General features: G+C 55.7%; 1 protein-coding gene across 4 annotated transcripts; it reads left to right on the top strand.

The window, feature by feature from the left end:
• The first annotated feature begins 1318 nt into the window (after positions 1-1318).
• On the top strand, positions 1319-10164 carry UPK3B (uroplakin 3B). Of its 4 annotated transcripts, XM_055292754.2 has the most exons (6): positions 1319-5049; positions 5215-5364; positions 5965-6190; positions 7385-7464; positions 8265-8394; positions 9346-10164. In XM_055292754.2, the coding sequence occupies exons 1-6, from the start codon at positions 4965-4967 to the stop codon at positions 9503-9505; spliced, it is 831 nt and encodes a 276-aa protein (XP_055148729.1). In that variant the 5' UTR covers positions 1319-4964; the 3' UTR covers positions 9506-10164. The 4 variants fall into 4 exon arrangements, with proteins under 4 accessions (XP_055148729.1, XP_055148730.1, XP_055148727.1 ...); XM_055292755.2 differs by lacking the exon at positions 7385-7464; XM_055292752.2 differs by having other exon boundaries at positions 1319-5364.
• Positions 10165-19553: the final 9389 nt, after the last annotated feature.

The raw sequence follows: 19553 nt of genomic DNA, 5'->3' as shown, positions 1-19553 counted from the left end.
ATTGCAAGACCTCATCTCTAAAAAAAAATTAGGCCAGGTGCGGTGGCTCACGCCTCTAATCCTAGCACTTTGGGAGGCCAAGACAGGTGGATCACCTGAGGTCAGGAATTTGAGACCAGCTTGGCCAACATGCCAAAACATTGTCTCTACTGAAAATACGAAAATTAGCCAGGTGTGGTGGCATGCCCCTGTAATCCCAGCTACTCAGGAGGCTGAGGCAGGAGAATCGTTTGAACCTGGGAGGTGGAGGTTGCAGTGTGCCAAGATCGTGCCACTGCACTCCAGCCTGAGCCACAGAGTGAGATTCCGTCTCAAAAAAATAATAAATAAGCCAGGCATGATGGCACCTGTCTGTAGTCCCAGCGGTCGGGAGGCTGAGGCGGGAGGATTGCTTGAGCCCAGGAGTTCAAGGCTGCAGTGAACTATGATTGCACCACTGCACTCCAGCCTGGGCAACAGAGCAAGATCCCATCTGTAAAATAATAATAGAAAGACACAGATTGAATGCTTGGCTAGGTAGGTGGAATCCAGGCCAGGGTTGATCTGACACCATTCTCAAAGTTCTAATTCTTCCTCCTCTTGGAAGGAGGATCAGATATCCCCAGTCAAGATCTTGCTGCTTGTCCGGGAGGAGTAGTTTGGGCCTGGGACCAGAGGGGGATGGTAGGGCCACCTCGTTCATGGCTGTGGGAAGCAGAGGCACTTTGGCCTTGGTGACCCCTTTCTCTGTTAAAAAATCTATTTTACAACACTGCAGCCTGGGTGATAGAGCAGACTCCGTCTCAAAAAAAAAAAAAAAAAAAAAGACCCCAGCATAGCTGGACCCCAAACCTGTTTGTTTCCACATTTGATTTGTTGTTGTTTGTTTTTGAGACGGATCCTCGCTCTGTCGTCCAGGCTGGAGTGCGGTGGCGCCATCGCAGCTCACTGCAACCTCCACCTCACAGGTTCAAGTGATTCTCCTGCCTCAGCCTCCCAAGTAGCTGGGACTACAGACACCCACCACCACGTCCAGCTAATTTTTGTATTTTTAGTAGAGACAGAGTTTCACCATGTTGGCCAGGCTGGTCTTGAACTCCTAACCTCAGGTGATCCTCCCGCCTCAGCCTCCCAAAGTGCTGGGATTACAGGCGTGAGCCACTGTGCCCAGCCTGGTTCCACATTTGAGACTCTGTACTCACACTGCCTGTGAGTGCGGGAGTTGGGGTGGGCGCCTGAGCCTTGGGTGCTTCTCCTTGAAAGGATTCTGAGGATGAGGATGGGAGAAAGTATTTTCAAATTGCATACCTGATAAGGATCTAGTATCCAGAATATATAAAGAACCCGTAGAACTCAGCAATAGGCCGGGTAGAGTGGCTTATGCCTGTAATCCCAGCACTTTGTGAAGCTGAGGTGGGTGGATCACCTGAGGTCAGGAGTTCGAGACCAGCCTGGCCAACGTGGTGAAACCCTGTCTCTACTAAAAATACAAAAATTAGCTGGGCGTGGTGGTGTGCACCTATAATTCCAGCTACTCGGGAGGCTGAGGCAGGAGAATTGCTTGAACCTGGAAGGCAGAGGTTGCAGTGAGCCGAGATTGCGCCACTGCACTCCAGCCTGGACTCCATCTCAAAAATAACAACAATAAAATACCTCAACAACAAAAAGACAACCCAAATTAAAAATGGGCAAAGAACTCAAATAGATGCTCCTCCAAAGAAGATAAATGGCCAGGCTGGGCACGGTGGATCACGCCTGTTATCCCAGCACTTTGGGAGGCTGAGGCGGGTGGATCACTTGAGGTCAGGAGTTCAAGACCAGCCTGGACAACATGAAACCCTGTCTCTACCAAAAATACAAAAAGTTATCCGGGTGTGATGGTGCGCATCTGTAATCCCAGCTACTCGAGAGGCTGAAGCAGGAGAATTGCTTGAACCCGAGAGGCGGAGGTTGCAGTGAGCCGAGATCACGCCACTGTATTCCAGCCTGGCGACAGAGCAAGACTCTGTCTCAAAAAATGTATATAAAAACAAAACCATGAGATGCCATATTATGCCCATTACGATGACTATACTAAAACAAAAAGCAATGTTGGAGAGGATGTCGAGAAATGGGACCCTCATCCACTGCTACTGGGAATGTAAAATGCAGCCACTTTGGCAAACAGACCCTCAAAAAGGAGCATTAGCATATGCCCACAGTTCTGCTCCTAGGTACATACTCAAGAGAATTGAAAATGTGCCCACAGAAGCCTGCACACAGATGCTCATGGCAGCATTATTTACAGTAGCCCCTCAGTGGAAAAAACCAAATTATGCATCCACTGATAAAGTGTGATACGTTCACAGGATGGAATATTACTCAACTGTGAAAAGGAATGAAGCAATCACAGTCGAGGAGGAACCTTGACAAATTAAAAAAAGCCAGACATGAAAGGTCACATGTTGTGTGACTGCATCCTATGAAATGCCCATTACAGGCAAATCCATGGAAACAAGAAGTAGCTTAGTCGTTACTAGGGACGGAGAATGGAGAGTTACCATTTAATGGGTATAGTGTTTCGTTTTGGGGAAGTAAGAAGGTTCTGGAATTGGTGATGGTTGCACAACCTTGTTGATATACTAAAAGCTGTTGGGCGCTGTGGCTCATGCCTGTAATCTCGGCACTTTGGGAGGCTGAAGCTGAAGGATCCCTTGAGCCAGGAGTTCAAGACCAGCCTGGGCAACACAATGAGGCCCTGTCTCTACAAGAAATATATTTTTATTATATTTTTTTGAGACAGAGTCTCACTCTGTCATCCACGCTGTAGTGCGGTGGTGCGATCTCAGCTCACTGCAACCTCCGCCTCCCAGGTTCAAGTGATTCTTCTGCTTCAGCCTCCCGAGTACTTGGGATTACAAGCACGTTCCACCACACCCGGCTAATTTTTGTAATTTTAGTCGAGACGGGGTTTCACCATGTTCGCCAGGCTGGTCTCAAACTCATGACCTCAAGTGACCTGCCCACCTTGGCCTCCCAAAGTGCTGGGATTACTACAGTCACTACACCCAGCCTCAAAAACTATATTTTTAAAAATTAGCAGCTGGGCGCAGTAGCTCATGCCTATAATCCCAGCACTTTGGGAGGCCGAGGCGGGTAGATCACGAGGTCAGGCGTTCGAGACCAGCCTGGCCAAGATGGTGAAACCTCGTCTCTACTAAAAATACAAAAATTAGCTGGGCATGGTGGTGGGTGCCTGTAGTCCCAGCCACAGGGAGGCTGAGGCAGAAGAGAACCCGGGAGGTGGAGGTTGCAGTGAGCAGAGATCATGCCATTGCACTCCAGCCTGGGCGACAGGGTGAGACTCCGTCTCAAAAAAAAAAAAAAAAAAAAAAAAATAGCCAGGCACGGTGGCTCACACCTGTAATCCCAATACTTTAGGAGGCCAAGGCAGGAGGTTCGCTTGATCCTCCTAGGAGGTAGAGATCAGCCTGGGCAACATAGCAAGATCCTGTTTCTATAAAAAATATATTTTTAAAAATTGGCCAGCCGGGCGCAGTGGCTCACACCTGCAATCCCAGCGCTTTGGGAGGCTGAGGTGGGTGGATCACCTGAGGTCGGGAGTTCGAGACCAGCCTGACCAACATGGAGAAACCCTGTCTCTACTAAAAATACAAAATTAGACAGGTGTGGTGGCACATGCCTGTAATCCCAGCTACTCAGGAGGCTGAGGCAGGAGAATTGCTTGAACCCAGGAGGTGGAGGTTGTGGTGAGCCAAGATCGAGCCATTGTACTCCAGCCTGGGCAACAAGAGTGAAAACTCCGTCTCAAAAAAATAAAAAAACAAAAATTGGCGGGGGTGCCAGGCACGGTGGCACACGCCTGTAATCCCAGCACTTTGGGAGGCCAAGGTGGGTGGATCACTTGAGATCAGGAATTTGAGACCAGCCAAGCCAACATGGTGAAACCCCATCTCTACTAAAAATACAAAAATTAGCTGAGCGTGGGGCATGTGCCTGTAATCCCAGCTACTCGGGAGGCTGAGGTAGGAGAATCGCTTGAACCCAGGAGGTGGAGGTTGCAGTGAGCCCAGATCATGCCACTGCACTCCAGCCTGGATGACAGAGGAGACTCCATGTTAAAAAAATAATAATTAAATAAACTTTAAAAATTAGCCGGGGCATGGTGTTTCGTGCCTGTGGTTCCAGCTACTGGGAAGGCTGAGGTGGGAGGATTAACTGAACCTGGGAGTTTGAGGCTCCAGTTAGCTGTGATCTCACCACTGCCCTCCCTGGGTGACATATATATATATTTAAGCCACTGAGCTGTGAAGGTATGTGAGTTATATCTTGAAAAATACACACATAGTGAGCGCCAAATCCCGGGATTAGTGTTTAAGTGTTGGGCTTGTCAGCTGTCAAGGGCTCTGCAGCTCTTTCTCTGAATCCAAGTTATTCTTCCTTTGGACTGGGAACCCAGGCTGCGACCTGGGAGGATGTGGCCTCATGGGGGGCAGGGCCAGCACGCTGTGATGGGGCTGGGGCTGGGCAGGTTGGGGCTGCCTGCTACTCCCCACTCCTGACTCTGGGTGGGGACAGAAGGCAGAGGGAGGCTCCTGGCACCTGGGGCACAGGAATCTCAGGCATGTGGTCCTGAGCCTGTTTCCAAAAGCCAGACCCGCCTCCCCAGGGCGGAGAGACTGGGAGGGGCCCCAATCCAGGCTCCCGGGATGGCCTGGCTGGCATCTGGGGTTCCAGTGGCCCCTCTCCCTCGGCCCTGGCAGTGGGGCTGGACACTGGCCTGCCTCCCACCAGAGTCCCCCTAGCTCCTCCCTGCTGTGGGCTGGACTGGGAGGAAGAGGGTGGGGTGCACTTACATTTGCAGGTCTTTCCAGCCCCTGGGGCAGCTTGATTAACCAGCTTCTCCAGGGCCAAGCTGTTGGGGGTGGGGTGCAGCCCGAGGCAGCCAGACCAGCCCCCGAGCCTCCTGGGTGTTGGAGGCTGTCATGGGGCTACCCTGGGGGCAGCTTCACCTAGGGCTGCAGATGCTCCTCCTGGCGTTGAACTGTCTCTGGCCCAGCCTGAGCCTGGGTGAGTGGGGGTCCCGGATGGACGTGTCCAGCCAGACCCAAGGGGCTGCGGGCCCTGCTGGAGTGATCGGACCCTGGGTGCCCACCCCCCTCCGGTTGGGAGAGGCAGCCCCAGGGACCCCCACGCCCTTCTCCGTGGCTCACCTTTTGTTCCCCGTGGCCACAGAGCTGGTGCCCTACATGCCTCAGATAACAGCCTGGGACCTGGAAGGGAAGGTCACAGCCACCACCTTCTCCCTGGAGCAGCCGCGCTGTGTCTTCGATGGGCATGCCAGCCCCAGCGACACCGTCTGGCTCGTGGTGGCCTTCAGCAATGGTGCGGGGACTGCTGTGGGGCCTGGGTGAGGGTGATGGCCAAGGAGAGTGGTGGGCCCTAGGAGCCCCTCACTAGCAAGCACCTTCAATGATTGAGCCCCTGTGGGGGCCTTTGGGAGGGTAGGTGTGGATGAATTGGGCTTTATCCCAAGGGGTAATATGTGTATTGAAAAATACACACATAGTGAGCACCAAATCCCTGGAGTAGTGCAAGTGGCAGGTTTGTCAGCTGTCATGGGCTCTGCAGCCGCCTTTCTCTGAATCCAAGTAGTTCTTCCTTTGGATGGGGAACCGAGGCTGTGACCTGGGAGGATGTGGCCTCCTGTGGGGCAGGGCCGGTGCACTGCGATGGGGCTGGGGCTGGGCAGGTTGGGACTGCCCGCTGCTCCCCACTCCTGGCTCTGGGTGGGGACAGAAGGCCAGAGGGAAGCTCCCCTTCAGGGGTAACAAAGTCGACTGGGTCTGAACTATCTTTGGGGGCCCTGAGGGAGGAGGTGGCATGGCGGGTCAGGGCTGGAGATTGGGAGAACACAGAATCCCCACTCACGAGGACAAAGCTGCTTTCTCCCCTCCCACCTCCATCTGTTCTCTCATCCTGCAGCCTCCAGGGGCTTCCAGAACCCGGAGACACTGGCTGACATCCCGGCCTCCCCACAGCTGCTGACCGACGGCCACTACATGACGCTGCCCCTGTCTCTGGACTGGCTGCCCTGTGACGACCCCATGGTGGGCAGCGGAGGCGCCCCCGTGCTGCGGGTGGGCCATGACCACGGCTGCCACCAGCAGCCCTTCTGCAACGCGCCCCTCCCTGGCCCTGGACCCTATCGGTGGGTGGTCCCCACCGGGGCCTTGGGACTGGGGCTGTGCTTGGGGCGGAGGCATTGCTGGGACCAGGGATGCTCTCTCTAGCATCTTCCCAGGGAGGGGTCCCCCGACCCCCGTCCTCCCCTTTGCAAGCCTGGGCTCCTTCCACTGTAGAGTCAGCAACAGTGCTTACCCCAGCTGGGACTGGGCAAGGCCCAGGAGGAGCGGGTGGGCACTTTGGGGAGGCGAGATCTTAGTCAAGGTGGGAGGGGGCAGCTTCCCCAAAGTCTAGGTCCCTGGCCCCCACCACGGGCAGATCTGGCAGGAAACTTGGGGGCCGATTTCAGACCCAGTCTCGTGGATATGAGGAAGGGAGCAGGAGAGGTGGCTCCCACCCACTCTTACAGATGAGGAAACTGAGGCACAGGAGGTCAAGTGGCCTGCCAACGTCGGGGTGGAGCCGGGATGGGGAAGCAGGCAGTGTGTCCAGGTCAGGACTGTCCGGACACAGGAGGAGGTGGGGTGGCCTCAGGAAGACCAGGCCCAGGGGAAGCCGGGAAGGCAGGGCATGGTGAGGCTGGAACAGCACCCGGCTCCACCCAGCCCCCTTCTGCCCTCTCACCCACTCTCCAAGTCCACCCTCTGCCCTCCCCGCTGCCGCACCCTGGCTCAGCTTCCAGCTCCATGCCCCGCCCTGTCCCCCACAGTCACTCTTTTCAATGCCAACCTGCCAGGTCCTTCCCTGCTGCCCAGACCTTCCAGAGCTCCCAGCCCTGCAAAGACACAAACCGAGCCTCTCTGTGAGGCTCCTGGTGCCCTGGGTCCTCAGGCTGCTGGTGATTGAGCCCCCTGCCCCCCGGCTACTGCTGCCCCTCTGGGAGGCCTGGGACCCCTGCCCCATGTGCCCTGCTAAGCCACCTTCACCTGCGCTTTTGGCTTGTGACATTTAGGAACCAGGGCACCTAAACCAGCATCCCCAGCCCAGGTCTGGTGTCTGGAGAGCAACTGCTCAGGGGCATAGGGGCTGGTAGCACAGGCTGGAGACATCTCAGGGGATTCTCAGAGCAGGGCCAGGCCACGGGCTGCTGCTCTTGACAGGCACCCCCACTCCACATCCATGGGAGGGGCCCAGAGGAGCTGCCCGGGGCCTGGCCCTGCCCAGGGCGGTCCCGGCCTCTGAAGCTCTCCCCTCCTCCCCCACCACTTCCCGTCCCCAGGGTGAAGTTCCTCCTGATGGACGCCAGGGGATCACCCAGGGCCGAGACCAAGTGGTCAGACCCCATCACTCTCCACCAAGGTAGCGCTGGGCAGGAGGGGCGCTGCCCCCAGTGGACTCACCCATCTCCCTGGGCCACCTCGTCACCCTCTGCTGAGCTGGCCACACCCCTGCTCCCACAGGGCTGGGGGCCCGGAGGCCATGTCCAAGTTGGGCCCAGCCCCCAACAGAACCTCATGCTAGGGGAGTGGGGCACCGAGCCAGCCCCGTCGGCAGGGGCACCATCTCGGCCCATCTGCAAGCATTTGCCAACTCTTGGGCTCCAGCCACATTGTGGGCACAGCCTCCCCCCTCCTATAGGGAGTCAGCCTGTGTCAGCCCCTGCTAGGAGGGAGGAAGAGGGTGTGGAGGAGGTCAGGGTCAGGGTCGGGGCTGGCTGGGGAGGCAGCCAGCTTGAGTTCTGAGCAGACCCCAAGGGGCCAGCGTGAATGTACCAGGCCCAGGAAGTTTCGAGTGCCTCGGCCCAGGTGTTGGAGGTGGGGGTCTCCTGGGAGACGGCTTCAGGGGTCAGGGGGTGTGGGGTGGAAGTCTTGTCATCTAAAGGCCTTGACTGCTGGGCTCCAGGGAGCAGGCAGTGGATGAGCACGTGGGTGGGAGCAGCCTAGAAGGTAGGAGCAGGGTGGAGGCTGTGGTCCAGGCTGGCGGAGCACTGCCGTCCCGAGGAAGAGGGACAGGGGGTTGGGCTCAGGGGGGTGCCTGGGGATATGAGAAAGCCAGACCTTGAAGCTAGGCGAGCATGGGTGGGGAGGGATCGAGGGAGGAGGTGACAGCCAGCCCTGGGGTCGAGGGGCAGCACCTCTGAGCAGCTGGTGTGTGTGTAGGGAAGACCCCCGGATCCATCGACACCTGGCCAGGGCGGCGAAGTGGCAGCATGATCATCATTACCTCCATCCTCTCTTCTCTGGCCGGCCTCCTGCTCTTGGCCTTCTTGGCAGCCTCTACCGCGCGCTTGTGAGTGGGAACACCCCCTTGGGCCCCTCTCCCACCCAGAACCCCTTCTGTTGAATTGGTCCCAGTGTCTGGAAGCCCTCCAGGCATGCCATGGGGTTTATTTTATTTTTGGTAGAGACAGGGACTTGCTATGTTGTCCAGACTGGTCTGGAACTGCTGGGCTCAAGCGATCCTCCTGCCTCGGCCTCCCAAAGTGTTAGGATTACAGGCGTGAGCCACCTTGCCCAGCCCCATGCTGTGGTTTCAAGCTGGGCAGCGCCCCTCCCAGGGCCTGTGCAGGGAATTCCCACCCTGAGTATCTCGCACCTCGGGGGTCAGTGATGGGGGCCAGCAGCCCCTCTGAGGACAGGTTTGGGAGGGCCCGCCTCACTCGGGCCCTGTCTTTCGGTGTGTCCTCAGCCAAGGCCCTTCTCCTCCTGGGCCTCACCTGCTCTCTGTGGATCCTCTGGTGGTTTAGTAAGCTGACACCAGGGTAGTCAGGGTGGCCACCTGGAGAGGTGGTCCTCCAATTGGTTCTAGAAGGGAGGAAGGAGGGATCAGAGACTGCAAGTGAGGCCGGGTGCAGTGGCTCACGCCTGTAATCCTAGCACTTTGGGAGGCTGAGATGGGAGGATCACTGGAGGCCAAAAGTTCAAGACCAGCCTGAGCAACATGGTGAAACCCCATCTCCACTAAAAATGCAAAAATTATCCGGGTGTGGTGGCAGGTACCTGTAATCCCAGCTACTTGGGAGGCTGAGGCAGGAGAATCGTTTGAACCCAGGAGGCAGAGGTTGCAGTGAGCTTAGATCACACCACCGCACTCCAGCCTGGGTGACAGAGCCAGACCCCATCTCAAAAAAAAAGAAAGACTGCACATGAGGGAGCTGGGAGGGAGGAGAGCAGGCCCTGACCCAGCACGTGCCCCATGTGGCAGGGACATACGTCTCTTCCTCCTCCTCTCCCCACCCAGCTCCAGCCTGTGGTGGCCAGAGGAGGCCCCGGAGCAGCTGCGGATCGGCTCCTTCATGGGCAAGCGCTACATGACCCACCACATCCCATCCAGCGAGGCCGCCACACTGCCGGTGGGCTGTGAGCCTGGCCTGGACCCACTCCCCAGCCTCAGCCCCTAGCCTGGCCTCTGTGCTTGGGGCTGGGGGAGGTGGGGCGCACGGAGCGAGTGCATGGTGCTCTGTCCCAGCTCCTGCACCCACAGGCCCCCTCAGGGCTCCTTGCCTTTCCCCTCCACCAGCATACCCCCTACCCTGCCTGGAATCCCAGCACCAGCCCCCCTGCCTCTGCCTTTCCGGTTTCTCTCCCTCTCCAAGCATCTGTAAGTTGCACTCAGGAGGGTTTAGGGGAGGGCCATGGGCAGGCTGAACACCCAGTCCCCACCTCCATCCCCACCTCTGTCTCACCTGACCTCCTTCGAGGGAGGCTGGAGACCGTGTGCACAGGCCGCCCTGACCACAAGCTTCCAGACCCCAAGAGGAGGCCTGCAGAGGAATGTGCTTTGCCTGATGCAGGGAGCTGGGCCCATCCTGGGGCCTATGAGACCTGAGCCACCCTCCGTCCCCCGTCCCACCCATCAGTGGCTGGGCGGGGTGAGGATTCAGAGGCGTCTCTACTGCCTCTGGGCACAGCACCTTTCTGAGAGTGGGACTCTCCATGGTCATCTGACTACCAATTCTGGCCGCCACCTCCAACCTTCTTGCACATATGGCTGGCTCTCGCCCTTATCCACCCCCTCAAGCATTTATTAAGCACCTGCTGTATGCCACATACCGTGTTAGACTTGGGGCTTCAGGCATAGCCGGTCCTGACCTTGGGGAGCTGCCTTCTCTAGACCTGAGACGACCACGTGTCCACATGTGACCTGTTGCTGTCGGGGGTCTGTCACGCCTTTAGACCGTCACCCCAGTAGGCTCTTCAGGACCCAGGAGCCTCCATCACCTGGAAGGACCCTCTGTGCAGAACCTCAAGCGCCCATCTGTGCACAACGCCAGTGGTTCCCGTCGTCGCCACTCGGGGTCGCCGGTGAGCCGCAGCCAGGCCGCCTCACGGCCAGTGCGCATGCGCGCTCCTATTCGCCGCCCCTTCTGCCTCCGAGGCGGTAGCAGATGCCATGGTGGCGGGGTCGGTGGAGGTCAGGACTCTAGGCCTCCCTCTGCCAAGCCAGAGGGATGAGCAGTCACGCCTGAGAGCCCACTGCGTGCCATGCAGTCCTCACAGCCGCAGCGATTTTCTAGATGGAGAAACTGAGGCTCAGTGGCTTGTCCGCTGCACTCTGTCCACGGCCGCTGCACATGCCCCCTTGGGCCGCGCTCCCGGACCCTCTAATGTGACCACGGCTCCCGGCATGCAGGCCCTGCCAGCGGAGGTCGCCTGGTGGTGACCCTTGGTCTGCAGCCCTCTTTGGAGGTGAATAAATGCGGTCTGGAGCCCACCCTGGCCTGAATGGTGCCCCTGCTGGGACAGGAAATGTATACCGGGAGTCCAGGGCCCTGCTCAGCTTCTGTCCCATGGGGTTACCCCGAGCCTGTCCCTTGATTGCTGTCCTGGCTTGTACTTTGAGGTGCCCCCATCTCCTAGGAAAATCCACACATGCATTTCAGGGCCAGGTATGTGGTTTGGGTAGTGCTCCCTCCCAAGCAAGCCTTTGAGCCCCTCATCTCTGGAGGCCTCTCCTCCATGCTGCCTGCACCCCCACCAGCCACCAGAACCCCTCCAGGTATAGACAGAAACAGATTCAGTCAAATGCCTTGGTGTCCCAGGTGATGTCTGGCCAGGGGAGCCAGCCCCCTTTAAGTTACACTATTGCAATAGGCTGGGTGCCATGGCTCACACCCGGAATCCTAGCACTTTGAGAGGCTGAGGCAGAAGGATTACTTGAGTCCAGGAGTTCCAGACTAGCTGGGGCAACATAGTGAGACTCCATCTCTACTAAAAATTAAAAAAAGATTAGCCAGGGGTGGTGACATGCACCTCTAGTCCCAGCTACTTGGGAGGCTGAGGCAGGAGGATCACCTGAGCCCAGGAGTTTAAGGCTGCAGTGAGCCGTGATCGCGCCACTGCACTCCAGCCTGGACAATAGAGTGAGACCCTGTCTTGAACGAACAGGCCGGGCTCGTAGCTCACACCTGTAATCCCAGTACTTTGGGAGGCTGAGGTGGGCAGATCACTTGAGGTCAGGAGTTAGAGACCAGCCTGGCCAATGTAGCAAAACCCTGTCTCTGCTAAAAATACAAAAATTAGCCCGGTGTGGTGGTGGGTGCCTGTAATCCCAGCTACTTGGCAGGCTGAGGCAAGAGAATCACTTGAACCTGGGAAACGGAGGTTGCAGTGAGCCGAGATCGTGCCACTGCACTCCAGCTTGGACGACAGAGCGAGACTCCATCTCAAAAAAAAAAAAAAAAAAGACAGTTAAAAGACCACCTCCCTATCAGTGACCCCCAGCAGAGACTGTCTCACGCTGTCCTATCCAGACCCAAGACAGTCGGCTAGGGGCCCGGCCCCGGAGGGGTATGACAGGGAGAAGGAGGGGGCCATTGGGGTTTGCTGTGTGAAAAGATGAAAAGATGAATGAATCCTCCCAGGGTTCAAGGACTACCTAGGAGCAGGATAGCCATGACATTTTTTTTTTTTTTTTTTTAACATGGAGTCTCACTCTGTTGCTCAGGCTGGAGTGCTGTGGCGTGATCTCTGTTCACTGCAACCTCCACCTCCTGGGTTCAAGTGATTCTCGAGCCTTGGTCTCCCGAGTCGCTGGGATCACAGGTGCCCGCCACCACGCCCAGCTAATTTTTGTACTTTCAATAGAGTTGGGGTTTTGCCATGTTGGCCACAGGCTTTTGCATGTCCTGGGGCCCTTCTGTGTTTGTTCTTACTGTCAGAATCCGTGCTGATGCCAGGCGCAGCGCCAGGGACTTCCCGTGTGAGCCTGCAGCTGCCCCTCCCTTCTGCACAGCCTCTCTGAGCCCACTGAGGAGCTGCCGTCACCCTCGGGAGCTGCCTGGAACTTGACTTTGGAAACACCCTCTAAACAGATCTTGGAACCTAGGGTGTAAAGACTGAATCATAGTCCAGGAGCCCAGGGGAGGCTACTGGCCCCCACTGAGAGCCAAGGGGGCTTTCTAGGGGTTATTTCTTTCTTTCTTTTCTTTTTCTTTCTTTTTTTTTTTTTTTTTTTTTTTGAGACCGAGTTTTGATGTTGTCGCCCAGGCTGGAGTGCAACAGTGCGATCTCAAGTCACTGCAAACTCTGCCTCCTGGGTTCAAGCAATTCTACTGCCTCAGCCTCTGGAGTAGCTGGGAATACAGGCGCCTGCCACTACACCTGGCTAATTTTTGTATTTTTAGTAGAGATGAAATTTCACCATGTTGGCCAGGCTTGTCTCAAACTCCTGACCTCAGGTGATCCATCTGCCTTGGCCTCCCAAAGTGCTGGGGTTACAGGTATGAGACACCACGCCTGGTCCCTGGGGTTATTTCTCAGCTGACTCTTTTTTTCTTTTGAGACGGAGTCATGCTCTGTTGCCCAGGCTGGAGTGCAGTGGCATGATCTTGGCTCACTGCAACCTCCGCCTTCCGGGTTCAAGTGATTCTCCTGCCTGAGCCTCCCGAGTAGCTGGGATTACAGGTACCTGCCATCATGCCTGGCTAATTTTTTTGTATTTTTAGTAGAGACAGGGTTTCACCATGTTGGCCAGGCTGGTCTTAAACTCCTGAGTTCAATGGATCCTCCCACCTCAGCCTCCCAAAGTGCTGGGATTACAGGTGACAGCCACCATGCCCAGCCTTGAGCTGAATTTTGAAGGGCAAATGGAAGAAGGAGGCAGAGGCAGGAGGATCTCTTGAGCCTAAGAGTTCAAGACCAGCCTGGGCAATACAGCAAGACCCCATTTCTAAAAAATTTTTTTAAAAAGAGAAAAGAAGGAGAGAGGAGGAGAGGGAGCTACTCAGAGAGACCAGGGTTGTATACGGTCCTGCTCTGCAGTGGCACCCATGGTGGCCAAGGGGTGGCAGCAGGGATTGTGGGCTGGGAAGAACAAGATCTGAACCAGGGCAGACAAAGGGGATTGGAGAGGAAGAGTTGGATTCCAGAAATATGCAGGAGGTGGCTGCAGGAATTGGGAGATGAGGCAGAGGGAAGAGGCCATGCCCAGTTTCTGATGTGGCCTGGGTGTGAATGCAAAAATTCGGGTCTTCTGTGCTTTGCAAGTGAGTGCACCACCCCAGTTTGCTTTACGGCAGGGCCCCAGGAAAAGGGGTTCTGGGGATGTCATCTTAACGGCAGGTGTGTTCCACAAGAACATTAATACATCGTTAATATTTTTGAAAGACAAGACTGGGCATGGTAGCTCACGCCTGTAATCCCAGCACTTTGAGTGGCTGAGGCAGGTGGATCACTTGAGCTCATGAGTTTGAGACCAGCCTGGGCACCATGGCAAAACCCCGTCTCTACTAAAAATACAAAAAACAGCCAGATGCGATGGCTCGTGCCTGTAGTCCCAGCTACTCAGGAGGCTGAGGCAGGAGAATCACTTGAATCCGGGAGGCGGAGGTTGCAGTGAGCCGAGATCACGCCACTGCACTCCAGTCTGGGCAACACAGCGAGACTCTGAAGAAAAAAAAAAAAAGACAAACCCAAGGGCACTGCCCAGCACAGGCACAGTCACATCAGGCCCTGGGGAGCCGTGCCAGGGCGTTCTGCCCAGCAGAGTCACACCCAAGAGGGTCCTCAGCCGAACCCCATCCCCTTGAGTACCAGCTCGTGACGGCTTTGAGCAGCACATGTCCATGGGAACGGCATTGTACAGAACTTTTTATTAAATGGCATTTAAAATATTCCCCGGGACTGTATAGTTGGGGAAATGCCACAAAATCCACTGGCCCGGACATAATGGCTCAATGGTTCGAAACAAATGTGTTGTTAAAAAGGAAAAACAGCAACTGTTGTGGGGTAATGACTTGCAGATGACTCAGCAGGCCAAATATCAGAGGAATTCGGATGGCAGCAGGTGGGCACAGGCAGCCAGGAAGCACCCCTCCCTTGCTGTCACTTCCAGCGATCGCTTTACCTCCCTGGAGTGTCCAAACCACCCATTTCTCTCCATCATCCCTGCAATCCCTAAGCAAGAGCCACCTTGGTCTCCTGCTGGGATGTCCGTGGCTCCTCTCTAGCTGAACTCTCCATGTCCACTCCTGCCCCTTGCCCATTCCCCTCTCAGTATCCAGAGAGACCAGGTTCTTTTTTGTTCTTTTCTTTTTTTTTTTTTTTTTAAGATAGAGTCTCGCTCTGTCGCCCAGGCTGGAGTGCAGTGGTGCAATCTCGGCTCACTGCAACCTCCAGCTCCCAGGTTCAAACAATTTTCCCGCCTCAGCCTCCCGGGTAGCTGAGACTATACACGTGTGCCACAATGCCTGGCTAATTTTTTTGTATTTTTAGTAGAAGGGGTTTCACCATGTTGGCCAGGCTGGTCTCAAACTCCTGACCTCAGGTGATCCACCCACCTCGGCCTCCCAAAGTGCTGGGATTACAGGTGTGAGCCACTGCGTCCAGCCAGGACCAGGTTCTAAACCTGATCACATCACACCTCTGCTCCCAACATTCAGGAACTTCACACTGCAAGAACAGAATCTAGGTTCAGACAGGTGTGGTGGCTCACATCTGTAATCCTAGCACCTTGGGAAGCCAAGGCAGGAGGATCAATTTGGGAGGCCAGGAATTCGAGACCAGCCTGGGCAACATAAAGAGATCCAGCCGGGCACAGTGGCTCATGCCCCTAATCCCAGCACTTTGGGAGTCCAAGGCAGGCGGATCACTTGGGGTCAGGAGTTCAAGACCAGCCTGCCCAACATGATGAAACCCCATCTCTACTAAAAAAAATACAAAAATTAGCCGGGCGTGGTGGCAAGCACCTGTAGTCTCAGCTACTCCAGAGGCTGAGGCAGGAGAATCGCCAGGAGGCAGAGCTTGCAGTGAGTCGAGGTCACGCCACTGTACTCCAGCCTGGGCAGCAGAGCGAGACTCCGTCTCAAAAAAAAAAAAAAGTTTTCCAGGCATTGGCTAGGTGTGGTGGCTCACTCCTGTAATCTCAACACTTTGGGAGGCTAGGTGGGTGGATCACCGGAGGCCATGAGTTTGAGACCAGCCTGACCAACATGGCGAAACCCCATCTCCATGAAAAAATACAAAAATTAGCATGCTGGCGCACGCCTGTAGTCCCAGCTACTTGGGAAGCTGAGGCACAAGAATCGCTTGAACCCAGGAGGCAGAGGTTGCAATGAGCTGAGATCGCACCACTGCACTCCAGCCTGAGCAACGGAGTGAGACTCTGTCACGGGGAAAAAAAATTATCCAGGCATGGTGTTGCACAGTTGTAGTCCCAGCTACTCGGGAGGCTGAGACAGGAAGATCACTTGAGCCTGGGAGGTCAAGGCTGCAGTGAGCTATGATTGCTCCACTGCACTCCAGCCTGGGCAACAGAGCAAGACCCTTGCTCAAAATAAGTAAATAAATAAAAACATAATCTAAGTTCATCATTTCAGTCACGATGCCCCCCATAAGCCTTCTCTTGCTGCCACTGTTCCAGCCACACAGACCCTTGTTTAGGATGCCCTGCCTTTGCCCTTGTCCTTCCCTGTCCACAAAAAGCTCCTCCACCAGGCGCCTCTTCCTCTCGCCCTTTCCTTTTCTCTCTTCAGGGAAGCCCTTTCTGAACTCTCAGCCCTCTGAGAGCTGTGTTCTTTTTCCTTCACAGCATGTTTTTCATTTTGTAATTAGACATTTAAAACTGTGAGCGTTGGCCGGGCGTTGTGGCTCATGCTTGTAATCCCGGCACTTTGGGAGGCCAAGGCAGGAGGATCACTTGAGGCCACGAGTTGGAGACCACTCTGAGTAACATAGCAAGATCCCAACTTTACAAACAAAAAATGGTTTGCTGGCCAGGCATGGTGGCTCATGCCTATAATCCCAGCACTTTAGGAGACCAAAGCTGGCAGATCACCTGAGGTCAGGAGTTGGAGACTAGCCCGGCCAACATAGTGAAATCCCATGTCCACTGAAAACACAGAAATTAGCCAGGTGTGGTGGCATGCACCTGTAATCCCAGCTACTCGGGAGGCTGAGGCAGGAGGATCGCTTGAACCCAGGAGGTGGAGGATGCAGTGAGCCGAGATCGCACCATTGCACTCCAGTCTGGGTGACAAAGTGAGACTCTGTCTCAAAAAAAGAAAAACAACAAACAAACAAAAAAGATGCCCTGGCCTTTGCCTTTCCTCAGCTTTGTTACTCACCTCTCGTTTTGCTGATTTCTTTTATTTTTATTTTTATTTTTTTGACAGGGTCTCACTCTGTTGCCCCAGGCTGGAGTACAGTGGTGCCATCAGGGCTCACTCACTGCAGCCTCGAACTTCTGAGCTCAAGTGGTCCTCCCACCTCAACCTCCCAGGTAGCTGGGACTACAGGCATGCACCACCACATCCAGCTAATTTTAAAATTTTTTATAGAGACGGGGTCTCACTGCATTGCCCACCCTGGTCTTCACTTTCTGGGCTCAAGCAATCCTTCCTTCTCAGCTTCCCAAAGTGCTGGAATTACAGGTGTGAGCTACCACATCCAGCCTAAGCTGTCACTTTGACCATGCACAGCTGCCACCTCAGAGCCTCCCATCCCCTCCCCAGGCCTGGGGACACAAGGTCACTCTGCAGAGATCGGCCTCCCCACTGTCCATAGAGGGTCATAGCTGGGGCACAGAGCGGGCATCTCCACTCCTGGCAACACCACAGGGCAGTGGCCCCCAATAGCCCAGCCCACTGCCTCCCCAGATCTCCCTCTGATCTCTGCCCACAGCAGCCTGGGAAGCTGCCCAGACTGTGGTGGAGGGCAGGATGACACCACCTTCTGAGAAGAGGCCAGAAAGAAACAGGAGCTGAGGGACACGCCTGACTGCTCATTTGTCAGCCACCCCTGATCCCCTGGAGCAGCCACTGTTGGGCAGGACAACAGATCTAGACCCAGTCTAAGACCCATGGGCTCAGCGGAGGGCTCAGGTCCAGTCTCTGTCCTTAGAGAGCGCCCCACTCATGGGGGAGGCACCCACCCTGCTGCAGACTGAATTGCGTTCCTTCAAAATTCCTATGCTTGGCCAGACGTGGTGGCTCATGCCCATCCCTGGGTTCAAGCGATTCTCCTGCCTCAGCCTCGCAAGTAGCTGGGATTAGGGATTACAGGCGCCCTCCACCATGGCCAGCTAATTTTTGTATTTTTGGTAGTGATGGGGTTTCACCATGTTGGCCAGGCTGGTCTTGATCTCCTGACCTCAACTGATCCTCCCACCTTTGCCTCCCAAAGTGCTGGTATTACAGCCATGAACCACCGCGCCCAGCCCAGGGTTGCCCCTTTTTAAGCCTCATTTTTGGTGTAAGCCCCACCGGGGCACCACACTTGTCTCCCCTGGCCTCAGTTTCCCCTCTGTAAAATGAGCGTTCAACCTAGAAGATCTCCAAGCTCCCTTTGGGCCCACGCTGCAGTCCAGCCTCCCCGAAACCCCACTCCCTGTGATGTGAGTGACTCGAGAGTTAGCCTGGAAAGAATGTGTTGCCCTTGACAACCATTCTTCGCCCTGGCTTCTCCCCCTGAGGGACAGAGAGAAATGTCCTATTAATCATCCTGGCCTCTCCCTCCCTCCTCTGCCCCCACCTTTCATTCCCCAAGGGAGGGGGGCCAACGTCCCCAAGAGGGTTTCATGGCAGCTCTGGTCTCAGCTACGCCCTCCCTACCCCTGTGCCTGGAGCCCTGTCTCAGCCCTGATTCCAGGAGTTCAGGCCAGTGGGAGAGCCCTAGGTCAGGGGACACTCGGGCTGGGGGCTGGAGAGGCTGAGCTGGGCAGGAGGGGTGGGGAGTTGTGAGCAGGGTCAGATTGTCAAATGTCTCTGGGTGTTTCTTTCTCTTGGAGTCCCCTGCCAGACAGAACTGGGGGCCCAGATAGGACCCGGCCTAGAAAGTGTGGTGCAGGGGAGAGGAGCTATGATGGGGGCAACACAGGCAGTTCTGGGAGCCCAAGGGAGACACCTGGCCCAGCCTAATGGGGGGCAGAGATGCAAGGAGGACTTCCTGGAGGAGGTGGCATTGGAGCTGGAGCCCCTATTGAAGATGGAGGGAAAGGAGATAAATAATTGGCCATCAGCCAGGCACAGTGGCTCACGCCTGTAATCCCAGCACTTTGAGAGGCCAAGGCGGGTAGTTTGCTTGAGCCGAGGAGTTCAAGACCAGCTTGGCCAACGTGGTGAATCCCGTCTCTACTAAAAATATAAAAATTAGCCAGGCGTGGTGGCGCACGACTGTAATCCCAGCACTTTGAGAGGCCAAGGCGGGTAGTTTGCTTGAGCCGAGGAGTTCAAGACCAGCTTGGCCAACGTGGTGAATCCCGTCTCTACTAAAAATATAAAAGTTAGCCAGGCGTGGTGGCACACGCCTGTAATCCCAGCTACTCAGGAGGCTGAGGCAGGAGAATCGCTTGAACCCAGGAGGCGGAGGTTGCAGTGAGCCAAGATTGCACCACTGCACTCCAGTCTGGGCAACAGAGCGAGACCCTCTGTCTCAAAACAAACAAACAAACAAACTAGGAACTGGGCATCACAGTGGGTTTGTGGAAAGGCTCAGCTGGCTGGGGTGAGGGATGTGGAACTGGGGAGGTCAAGAGGGTGTGGTAGGAGATATGGCCTGGGAAAGGGGTGAAAGGCCCTGAATGCCACCCCCAAGAAGCTGGACCATGCAGTGGATGCCCAAGCAAGATGAGCAGACTGGGTTTAGGAAGATCTTCAGTGGCTGAGGCGGTGTGAGTGGCAAGGAGGGTGATCCTGGGCAGAGCAGGGAGGGGGACGTAAGCCAGGCCCTGGGGGACAACTTCTCCCACAAACACCTGACCCATCTGCTCCCAGGGTCAGGGCAGGAGTGCCTGGTAGCACTTGGGATCCACCGCTTGTCCTCTAAGATCATCCCTCTAGCCAGTGTCTGGCCAATTGAGCTTCAGCACAGAAGGCATCAGAACTTCAGGAAAACGTGGAGCCATGGAGCCCTTTCTCAGGCTAGAACTTCTGTACAGCCCCAGGATGGAAAATGAAGTTAGAGAGGGTCTTCGCTGCCACCACTCTGCTCTGTTGCCTGGCCGACCACAGG

This window comes from Symphalangus syndactylus, chromosome 9, assembly GCF_028878055.3.
Source record: "Symphalangus syndactylus isolate Jambi chromosome 9, NHGRI_mSymSyn1-v2.1_pri, whole genome shotgun sequence".
In the NCBI taxonomy this organism is placed as follows: Eukaryota; Metazoa; Chordata; class Mammalia; order Primates; family Hylobatidae; genus Symphalangus; species Symphalangus syndactylus.
This window is presented reverse-complemented; position numbering and strand designations above follow the sequence as displayed.